General features: G+C 41.4%; 1 protein-coding gene and 1 pseudogene across 2 annotated transcripts; both read left to right on the top strand.

The window, feature by feature from the left end:
- Window positions 1-5,168: 5,168 nt before the first annotated feature.
- Window positions 5,169-6,120, top strand: LOC310662098 (olfactory receptor 12D1-like; annotated as a pseudogene). Its single transcript has one exon. The product of its transcript is annotated as an olfactory receptor 12D1-like (transcript).
- A 2,736-nt stretch (window positions 6,121-8,856) lies between these two features.
- On the top strand, window positions 8,857-9,888 carry LOC310662097 (olfactory receptor 12D1-like; the record flags this gene model as incomplete). The annotated part of the gene is made up of 1 exon (XM_083408866.1): window positions 8,857-9,888. The coding sequence occupies exon 1, from the start codon at window positions 8,950-8,952 to the stop codon at window positions 9,886-9,888; it is 939 nt and encodes a 312-aa protein (XP_083264992.1). The 5' UTR covers window positions 8,857-8,949.
- Between the last annotated feature and the right edge of the window lie 1,882 nt (window positions 9,889-11,770).

Raw genomic sequence — 11,770 nt, 5'->3', positions numbered from 1 at the left:
GCTGAAGGCCTCCACAACTCCAATCTCCCCCTGGCCCAGATCCGAATCACAAAGTCCAGAGCATCCCTTCATAGGGGAGTCTGTCCAACTTTCCTTCTCCGATCCAAGCAGGACACCGTCTCTCCAAATCTGACTTTCAAAATCAATCACACTTGGCATCAGCTTATATTCATCAAATTGTTTCTGTGAAGACGAAACCTCCATTTGTATTTCTTGAGATGCAGAAGCAGTTTTTTCCATCGTCTTCTCCACAGCTTGCCATTTCGAGATGGGTTCCTGAGTCAAAACCCGAATATTTTCTGTATAAATGTTCACTTTTTGTCCAAAATCAGTTGTTTCTTGTCCCAAATTGTCAATTTTATTAACCATCACATCCGTCTTCTCATGAAGTTGTTCCAGCAGAGCACTTATTTTGCAAAATGGATTCACTAGGGCTTCTTGTTTTGCCATTCTTATCCAAGGTCACTTTTATTTCTCATGGTCCTTAATTCTAAGTGGAAAATTCCCCGGCTCCACTTCACTGCGGCAACAGTTTCAAAGGCTCCCTCTAGAGGAAACAATTTCTATTTGTATCTGTCCTTTTAGACCCAAATCCAATAACAAAGTTACTTTTCAATTTTCAGTTACTTTTTTCTCCTTTTAAAATGCAGAGGAAAACAATGGAAACAATGTATATCTCATATGCTGTCTGTCAGCATATGTTCTATTCACAGTCAATGAGTTTTCCCAAACCATCAATCTTACTGACAGCCCGATCCCAGGCTCAAAACGGTGGTGATTTATCTCTCCTCGCTCTCTCTCCTGCAGGCTTAAACAGTCCAAAAAGAATTCCCCCTCTTCTCCTTCTTCCAAGGGGGGTTTAATATTTTAAATGATGAAAATTTAATCCTTTACAGAAGGCTTTTCCCAGGCTTTAGCTTGCAACGTCTTTGCTTTGATCTATTTACAAAACGGAAGGTGGACTTCCTGTTTAGAACCTTCCTGTTTCAATGCCGAATTACGATGTTTGAAAATCCAATTTTCCGTTCTACTTACAGGTAGTTGTTTAAAGTCCAATTGTCCACAGGAAAAAGTCAGCGCTCTCCAGCAACAGCAATGCGGCTTCGCTCCACGAAAAAAGCGATCGATTTGAAGCACCGCGCCGCTCACCCCACGTCGCTCCGGATCCCCGAAACTGGGTTTCCCTGCGAGTAGGGGAGGCGCAAAAGGTGCCTGCCGAATCCCAAGTCCACAGGCTTCTCCCGCCTGTGGTTTTTAATGGGTCTCTGCCTCGCCGTGGCGGTCAAACCCTAGTTTTCGCGGAGCGGATTCCTCTAGATTAGAGGAAATCCGCCATTGCTGGAGGAGCTAACCCGGAAGTCTTCACAACTTTGGCAGTTTCAGGCATTGGGCGGAATCTTGTAGTCTATCTTCCCTAAATGGGTCTCTCTCTCTCTCTCTCTCTCTCTCTCTCTGTGTGTGTGTGTGTGTGTGAAGCGGTGACCCACGCCCCCCCCTGCAGTGGTGATCCCAGGGTTCCCTGTTAAAGGGGTTGTTTTGAAGGGAGGCATTGGCGATATGCCAATAGGTTGTCATTGCTCTCCCCTGCGAAGGCAGAGAAATGGGGGGTGGGCTCTCTGCTTGAACAAACGTACTCCAGAGCCAGCCCAATGCCCACACATTCTGGGTAACCCTGAGGTTCCCCAGATCCCCTGTTGGGGACTGGGAGGGATAAACGCCCAATGCCTAAGTCAAGGTCTCCCTACATCTGAAGCTTTAATAAAGTTTTGGCCAAATTTTAATCCCATAACACGTTGTCTTGGGTCATTATTCCACTCGGGTGTTGCCTGGGGTTGGGGGGGGGTCTCCGCCTGCCGTGTAATAATAATAATAATAATAATAATAATAATAATAATAATAATAGTAAAGTACAGTTTATTTATCATTTCTTCCTCTGCCACAACCATAAACTATCTCAGGGAGTGCAAGATTCACATCAAAATTGTTTGACAGAAGAATTTGATTTTTGAAGTATATACACTTTTTTGTTCCTCTCAGGTCTGAGTACAATAATGTAGCATTTTGGGGAAAACATAAATACCAGCAAAGCAGAACTAGAAGCCAAAATGGCAAAAAATTCCACAGCTACTATATACTTCCCCTTGCTGCTCAGATATGTAGGCACGAAAGACATCCAAACACAGCAAAATATCAGCATGCTGAAGGTGATGAATTTGGTGTCGTTAAAACCATCAGGCATTTTCCTGGCCAGGAAAGCAACTGTGAAGCTGACAATGGCCAGAAAACCCATGTAGCCTAGTACAATGTAGAACATGGAAACAGATCCTTCATTACATACAAGCATGATTTGACCATGCATGGATGTCTTGTCCACATCTGGAAATGGAGGATATATTCCAAGCCACACAACTAATGCCAAGCTGAACAAGGGAACAGAAGAGAACAATTGAGTTTGCCAGTCTTTTCCCTAGCCATTTCTGCATATGATTCCCTGGATTTCTAGCCATATGAAGATGAAGATCAGAATAAGTGATTCTTATTTCTCCAGGCCTGGTGTCTGTCAGGCAAACCTGATAAAACCAAGCTCTTGTGAGATTTTAAGAAATGGGTGAAAGAGGAGAAGGGTTATCTAAAAACTGTGGCAGGAAGTTTACAGTGGTCCTGTTTAGCAACAATCCTTGTTGAACTCACCAGCTAAGTTTGCTATTACAGGGAGTTGGGCTACAGGTGTGTGTTTGTGTGTGTGTGTGTGTGTGTGTGAGAGAGAGAGAGAGAGAGAGAGAGAGAGAGAGAGAGAGAGAGTGCAGTATGGAAGAATGAGTGAGATATATTTTTTGAGTCTTTTGTGGTCTAGTAGTCCCCCAACGGAAGGAAACCAAAATCTTATAGCACTAGCTCCAAAACCTTTGAGATTTCAAATAAATACAATGAAATCTGAAAATCATATCCTCTATGGGATTGTTGATTGTTTATTCACCTGCTAGCTTCAGTCTTCAAAATTACACTCCATTTTGCCTTCCCACCACGGGAATATTTGTTGTGTTATTGTATCATCCTTGCTGTCTCAAGTGGTTCATGGTTTCATTGTAATCAGTGATTGGATAAAGTGTTTACTTCCACAGTGATATATAGAGTCAATATGATTACAGGAGTGTGTTTATTCTTCAGGTGAATCTTGATGCTACACTGCAGTATTTGGGAATTTCTCTTGCTCTTCTAATTTTGCACTTAGTAAGTCTGTATCCCTTTCTTTACTTCCCAGTTTTTCACCATCAAAGAGAGGAGAAACTGAGCTTCACAGGTACATAATGGGGAATAACTTTGGGAAAGAGAAGAAGTTCTCTTGCAGTTAAGTTCACTTGTGGTGGTGGTCACCAACTTGGATGGCTTTAATAGAGGATAAGAAAAATTCATGGTGAATAATGGCTACTAGCCACAATGCCTATGTTCTACCTCCACTGCTGGAGGTGGTATGTCTCTAAATGCCAGTTGTCTGGAATCACAAGTGAGGAGAGAGCTGTTATATGGTCCTGCTTGTGGGCTTTCTGTATGCATCTGGTTGGCCTCTATTAGAAAAAGCTGCTAAACTAAATGACCTTTTGTCTGATCCAGGATGTTGGATTAGATGAAGTATTCTCCTGTCACATCCTTATGGTCCAGGGAGGAGAAGGGGATCCAGGAAGGAGATTCAGGAAATCTGGAATAGATAGGGTAGTCTCCCACCCCATCCATCTGATCCAGAATGCTTGATGGGCCTTTGGTCTGATCCAGTAAGGTTCATCTTATGTTGTTAATAGACTTTCTGTTAAGGATGACCACCAACACCACAATCTAGCATTCAAGCCTGCAGAGGTGAGCTAACAATTTTTATTAAAGATTCCTGCCCCCCTAAAAATCACTTGAATTTTTGTTGTTGCTGTTGAGCACCTCTAGTGCTGTTTCAGTCCTCCCCTGGAGAATAATGGGCAAAATAGTTGCCCTTCCCATTTTATGTTACGAATATTTTAATATCGTTACACAAATCAAAGCCTTTACCACCGCCTACTCCTCCCATTCTGCCTTAGTTCATTGCTTCCTTTATCCATAAATACGATAACAGAAAATTCTGCCTCAGTGCTTTCATTTTGGCAATCACATATTTACAGCATCTATTCTCTGGCCTGTGAAGATTTCTTGCATAATCCAAATATGGTAAACGTATTTGGATTGTTGGCCACAAATGAAAGGGAGGGTTGTTAGATTTATGTGCTCCACTTTCTCCCACACCAACTCTATGAAATAGGCTAGGCTTGCCCAAAGGCCATTGTGTCAACTTCATAACTATCACAGTAGGGAACATGTCTGGCCTTCTAGTATCTGAGACCAACATTTTTTACTAGGGCTGTCTGAAACATTATGAGAATTTGTTTCCAACCCCTTAACACAAATCAGCTGTTTTGCCACAGGGTGTGTGTGTGTGTATGTTTATAGAACAAATATAGAATCATAGAGACTTTGAGTATCATCTAGTCCCACCCTCTGCAATGCAGGAATATGCAGCTCTCCCCTATGGGGATTAAACCTGCAACCTTGGGATTATCAGCACCACACTCTAACCTACTGAGTTATATGTTTCCTTAGAGCTGGGACAACATTTATAGGAAGTTCTTTTTTGACCAATCATTGGTCAAAGGTTTCGGATGCAGATGGTTTATGCAGCTTCCTACAAGCCACCCTTCCTGCCAAGCCTTTGTAAGGTAAGTGCCACCCCCCTCCTGAAATTTATGGGGAAATTTATTTTCCCCAAGAAAGCAGCACAAAATCCAACCCCACCCCACCCTATTATGATTGAAGGGCATATTTTCAGGAAATTGGGATGGGGAAGAAATTCAGAGCACCAAAACTATTTGATTTTTTCTGGAGTTTTCCTGCCAACTCTTTAACCAAAATTATAATCATCTACTTGGCAGGATGCAGACACCTGTTGAAGTGTTTTCAGCAATATTTCATAGTGGAGAGTGTGGACTCCCAAGAGGATTGTTAGTATGAGCATAGGTGTTGCAATTCTCTTTGAAATGTAAGGAATCACATATTTCTTAGTCTTCTTTATATGAAATTTATTTTCCATATATAATCATGACATTCTAAAATAATTCTTTTATCTGCTTTTTCTAAAAATCCCAGCAACAATGGAGAATCAGACACAGAACACTCACTTCATACTCATGGGCTTAACAGACCAACAGGAAGTTCAAATGGTCTTGTTTGTTTTCTTCTTCCTCCTCTATCTAGTAACTGTGCTGGGCAACAGTACTATTGTGTGTGGTGGTGACTGAGACCAAACTCCACACACCTATGTATTTCTTCCTCGGTAACCTTTCTTGCTTGGACATTTGCTACTCTACAGTCATCCTTCCCAAGATGCTATCTGGATTCCTGTTGGCTCATCGAAGAATCTCCTTTGTTGGATACATCACCCAGCTTCATTTCTTCCATTTCCTAGGAAGCAGTGAGGCTCTTCTTCTAGCTGTCACGGCTTATGATCGCTATGTGGCCATATGCAATCCATTGCACTATCCAGTCATTATGTGCAGACGTGTGTGTATTCTACTGGCTGCCACAACTTGGACTATAGGGTTCTTTCATGCCCTGATGCACACAGTAATGACATCCCAACTTCATTTCTGTGGCCCCAATATCATCAAGCATTTCTTTTGTGATATCAAGCCACTACTGAGACTGGCATGCAGTAGCACACAACTCAATCTTACTCTCCTCAATGTAGTCACAGGCTCAATTGTCATGATCCCTTTCTTCTTGACACTCCTTTCCTACCTCTATATCATCATCTTCCTGTTACTGAAGGTCAAGTCACACAGAGGGAGATGGAAGGCCTTTTCCACCTGCAGCTCTCACCTCACAGTTGTAGGTTTGCTCTATGTGCCAGTTTTGTTCAATTACCTCCCTCCAACATCAGGAGATTTACCTCAGAGAGACATGATAGCCACCCTCATGTACAGTGTAGTTACCTCTTTCTTAAACCCTTTGATCTATACCCTGAGGAACCAGAATATGAAGTCAGCTCTGAGGAAAAGCCTGGGGAGATTACTGATCACTGTGAGGATACAGATATTGATGTGAAATCTATTTCTCAGTTTGTAACACTGTCAGCTGAAATAGGATTGAACAATCTGAGAAATGATGCAGGCCTGTAATGAGAAAATCGGGTTTTGTTTCTCGTATTGAGAAGTGCATGGTGGAGGAAAGAGATAAAGAGAAATACAAGCCCAGACTCTGCTCACATTATCTAGGGCATTCCACTTTACATTTGCTCTTATTACATTAGATTATGAGGACATATCTGGCAACCTAATCCACCATGTTTTTTATTTTATGTATTTTATTTCTTTGTTTATAAAACAATCTGACCTACCTTTGAGTTGTATGGCCCCTCCATAATTTGGGTCCCAAGCTGCTCTGTATATATTGAGTCTCTGTCCCATATTCTTTATAACAGGGGATCCAAAAACGGCTATAAAAATTCCAAATTTTGGAAATTTGTAGAGATAGGAGCTCCTGCAAAGTGGCTTAAGCCTGCCAAACCGCACACAAATAAGCCCAGAAGTTTTTTTCTTCAGGTGTATAGCACTGCCTGGCTGTGGTTTTGTTGTTGTAAAGGCAGAGAAACCTGATTTTTTTCCCCAGCAGCAGCAGTTGGAAAAGTGTTCTTTTTAAATAATGATAATGATATTAAAAATAAATCCAGACATGCTTAGTGTTACAGAGGCAACATTCAACATTTGGATACCCTCACTTCTTGCAAAACATGTGGACTTAAGGAAACAGAAATATAGGGAAACATAGAGTTAGATAGTCAGAAAATTCACAGTGACAAAGCTATAGAAGTTTTTTTCTGAGGTCCTTGATTTGACTTGAGGAGTTTATTAAGATCATGTTTCAACTGGGGAGAATGCCCCCAAATAATCCAAATTTACCTTTTTTGGAAGCTTCTCTCAGCGTTATGATAACAATGGAAAGGTGGAATATACATTCTCTCTCTCTCTCTCTCTCTCTCTCACACACACACACACACACACACACATGCATATCCCTTAATTTCCAGGCTTTGTTTTCTAGTCTGAACTATTGCTTGATCAACAGACCCTCTAATAAAGTTGCCTGTGAACCATAACAAGTTTCTTCTCTGTTTTTATTCTTCTTCTGAATAATTTAATCAAATATCATCTTGGAACTTTTACTGGAATTGTTTGCAAGAGAAATATTATTCATGGAAGAGCAATATTTTTTCCAATGTTCTTATCCTGGAGCACCAAAGCAATAATTTCACACACACCCTTCGAATTCAGAAAAAAAAAATGCATTGTGAACAATGTTTTGTTGTTTCCTTTTCAGCCTGCTGCACAGTGCCTGTTACTTAGATCTGTGGACAATCACAGATCTAAGCTGGCAGCCCTGAGTAGCCTGACTGATTGATCAGTGATTGGAAACCCCACAGTCTATTATTCTCTAGCATCATATACCATCTGGATGCATATTTGGTACATGTCCTTGGGGCGTGTCAGTTTCAGAGCCAAGCTGTCATGTTTATTAATAGGTTAATTTGGCACTTCATTGAGTCACTTTGAAGGTTACATATAAGAAGGGAAACAGTTAAGTTTCCGGTAATAACCTATTATTGGCACCTTTAAAGGTGAAGAGCTGGCCTGATGGTTTGCTCTCTGGGCTATGGGGCCCTGGTGTGGGATGGTTAAGTTCTTTACTGCTCTACCCAGCATTTAGAGTAAGTTGAGTCACTTAAAGTCCAGAAGGTTAAAAGGCTGTTTAGTGAAGACAGAGATAAAGAATAAAAATAAAAACAAATTTCTGGCAATAGTTAAGGAGTTAAGAAGGAGTGAATGGTTTTGCTGGTTCGCTTGCCTTACTTCTTTCTCATTCTGTATGTTGCAGTCTGCAGTGCCTACTGATGTTCGTGAGAATTTTGGTTCTGCAAGCCACCAAGGTGGGAATGGATGGTGATTCCATTGCTGCAAGAATATTATGGAAGTTGTGCAACTACATAATTCCTTTGTCACTTTTAGAAGCTGTTTTTTAATTAATGTATTCCACACCACTACTACTACCAGTTGAAATGGACTGAGTAATTGGTCTCCGGTGCATATAATAATATGGTGTGGGACTCATGAATCCAGTTCTTCTATACATTTTGCCTCAAGGGGCTAATGTGCCCCTGGCCATTACAGCTATAGAGATATAGCTACTTTTATTTATAGCACTGTATTGTTAGCTACATTTCAGCAGCATAAGCACTTGGATAGGAGGTGCACTGTCCTTCAATGCATCTTCAATAGAAATTCAAACAGATCGGTAAGTTTCAAGTACGGACAAATGTTGAGATCAAACATTCAGAAAATATCTCCAAAAAGAGAGAGTCAAAAATGCATCAAAAATAAGAATCTTAAAAATGAGAAAGGGATAAAAATCCAAATTGATTACTGTGAATGCAAAACCTGTAAGGATGTGAATAAATTGGTCCGTTTTGTTTAGTGGGTTAGATCCAGATTTAATCTTGCTTAGTGGAGATCCATTGAAATAAATGGGATTTGAGGTATTTAGCAGTACTACATGGCATCATGGCATATCCCTACTAGAGGCTGCAGTGAAGGGCTTATTCACACTTGCTTTTCCTTGACTCTTTCTAGCTCTTATTTTTGCTCTGGACCTTTCCCCATGAAAACCTGCTCTTAAAGCTCAATCAGAGCAAAGAGCAATCCATGGAAAACTCAAATTGATTGAGTACTAAAGAGCATGTTTTTAGGCACAGACTTGTGTCTAGAAACAGTGGGGTAAAAGTTAAATGTGGATAAGCCCTGACAAGACATTTCAGTTATTTATGTTGTGTCCTTACTAAAATCTACAGGTTTTAACAGGCTACCACTTCTGTGAAAACAGATGAAGAACCAGACAGAAGTGAGCCAGTTTATCTTACTAGGCTTGACAGATCTCCAAGGACTGCAACCTTTTCTCTTTCTACTCTTTTTGATGTTGTACCTCATCAGTCTGCTAGGAAACAGTATCATTTTGTTTGCAGTGCTGACTGAAGCTCACCTCCACACACCCATGTACTTCTTCCTCAGCAATCTTTCGTGCCTGGACATTTGCTATGCTACAGTCACTGTGCCCAAGATGCTGGCAGGCTTTATATCTGGACTTCAGTACATTTCCTTCAGCGGATGCCTAACTCAACTCCATTTCTTCCACTTCACTGGAAGCAGTGAAGGTGTCCTTCTGGCAGTTATGGCCTATGACCGCTATGTGGCTATATGCAATCCTCTGCGTTACGTTGTTATTATGAACAAATGTACATGCCTATTGCTTGCAGCAGCTTCTTGGGGCACTGGATTCTGCCATGCACTCATGCACACTGTGATGACCTCCCAGCTGCACTTCTGTGGCCCAAACCTTGTCCAGCACTTCTTTTGTGACATCAAGCCACTGCTGAAGCTAGCTTGCAGTAGCATCCAGCTCAACATCAGCCTTCTCAACACAGTCACTGGCTTAATTGTCATGATCCCATTCATCCTCACACTCTTCTCCTACCTCTATATAATATCTTTCCTCCTTCTGAAGGTCAAGTCAAACAAAGCAAGATGGAAAGCTTTCTCCACATGCACATCCCACCTCACAGTTGTGAATTTGCTCTATGTGCCTGTTTTATTCAACTATTTGCCTTCCTCGGGAGATATGCCACTGTCGGACATGATATCCACCCTCATGTATAATGTAGGTGTCTCAGTATTAAATCCCCTTATTTATACCCTGAGAAACAAGGAAATGAAATTAGCCATAAGGAAAATACTGGTAGCTAGTTGCTGTCAAAAGGTGAGATGACATGTCTTCCTGTTTGCAGAGGCTGATAGGTGAAATATGGGAGCAGTACATAACATCACTATATTAGGGGGAAATGTTTGCAAAATGTGCATATTAGGGGGGAAATGCTTACCAAGTATGTGTATTTTGTATTTGGAAATAAATGAGGACTGGAGTGCTGAATTGCGGGTATTTCAGTGATATAGCATCTTCTCTGGATGCAGGGGGTCCCAGATTCAATACCCAGCATCTCCAGGTAGGGCTGAGAGAGAATCCTACCTGAACAGAGTGGCTATGGATTATAGACTATGACCCCAAGATTTCACTTCTGGCCATTTCCTGCCAGCATTCAGCATGAATGTGTGCATATGTGAAGTTAGGACTCTCCACCCTGCAATGTGCATCACATTACACTTTGTTTGGTGGCCTGGCTAGGGGGCAGGGGATTGCGGCGCCCCTCAAGCCAACCCCTGGCCATGTCACACCTGCCCGGCCAATCAATGCTGGCAGAGTGTATGGCCATGAGTATTTTAAACCGCAGCACAGTTGGGGGGCTAGGGTCATGCCATGACCCCAAGGGGTGCCCCTATTTGATGTCAGTCATAGGGCTTCCCCTTCTGGTGTTTTACTATTAGTTTGACTCTCTGCAGACAGGCGGGAGTCAAGATATAGTTGGGCTTCAGCCAATGCCTAAGCCAAACCACTCACATCTGTAACCAATAAAGTTACGGCCTGTTTTAGCCCATTAACCTACATACTTGTGTCTGTGCATTTATTAATCAATAGGAAACTGTGGGGCACGGGACTTTGGCACACAAAGCATGAGACTTAATTTCAGGGTTCTTGGTTTGAGCCCCATGTTTGGCAAACGATTCTTGCATTGTAGGGGAATGGACTAGATAACCCTTGTGGTGTGGTCCCTTCCAGCTCTACAATTCTAAGATTCCTCAGACAATCCCCAGAACTCTACTCAAAAACTGCCCTTCCACCTCCTATGGCAGTCCCTAGAGGACAAAAGAGGTTGTGCTCTGGGCATTCTAAAGGGGACTTCAATACTCAAATTATATAAGGGGTCAGTGAATTATAATGTGAATGGAAGTGATTCAGGGTGATTTTGCTGGAAGTTAAAAGCTTCATTTAACTTTTTTAGTTTTATTTATTAAAAAAACAATATGGGGTGCGGGCTTCCCAGAGCTGTTTAACACTTTTTTATTGTTATGCTTTTTGGAGGATGGCCATTTCCAGTAGATATGAAGTTGCTAATGCTATGCTAAGAATATGTGGAAGCAAGAAAACACAGGAATCTCTGAAAGTTGCTATATTTTGCTTCTCCCAGTTCCTCCAGTATAAAATGTTGCTATAACTATTTTGATTAATATGCTCTTTTAAAAAATATGTTTACTGTACATTTTAATGATTGGTGTTCAGATGACATTGATTTACTGTGCAATGTAATTACCTGCGGCTATATCGTTCAATTGGTTTTGTACTTACAGTAAGTTATTTGGGTGAATGATGCCAGCACTGATCATGTGTATGTGGATAAACACACAAACACATTTTTTTAAAAAAATTGTTCCAAGCCATTAAAATGCTTGGGACCCACACAAGAATGAATCACCAGAGTTGATAATTGTGCCCTCATTCGAGTTAAGATTCCACTGACCAGTTAAACAGTAATTGTTTAAACCAACCAAAGTGAGAACCTAGTTGAAATGGAATGCATATAAGAATTTAAGGACGATACGATACGATATCTTTATTGTCATTGTCCCTTGCGGAACAATGAAATTGAAAACTACATAAAACTACCACAAAACTACATAAAACTGTCAGCATCGCCCTTGAGCCAGTGCCACCAACTGGACTCATCCACTTCAGCCCGACTGGGCTAGGTGTGCTG

This window comes from Podarcis tiliguerta, assembly GCF_965153285.1.
Source record: "Podarcis tiliguerta genome assembly, chromosome: 13".
In the NCBI taxonomy this organism is placed as follows: Eukaryota; Metazoa; Chordata; class Lepidosauria; order Squamata; family Lacertidae; genus Podarcis; species Podarcis tiliguerta.
This window is presented reverse-complemented; position numbering and strand designations above follow the sequence as displayed.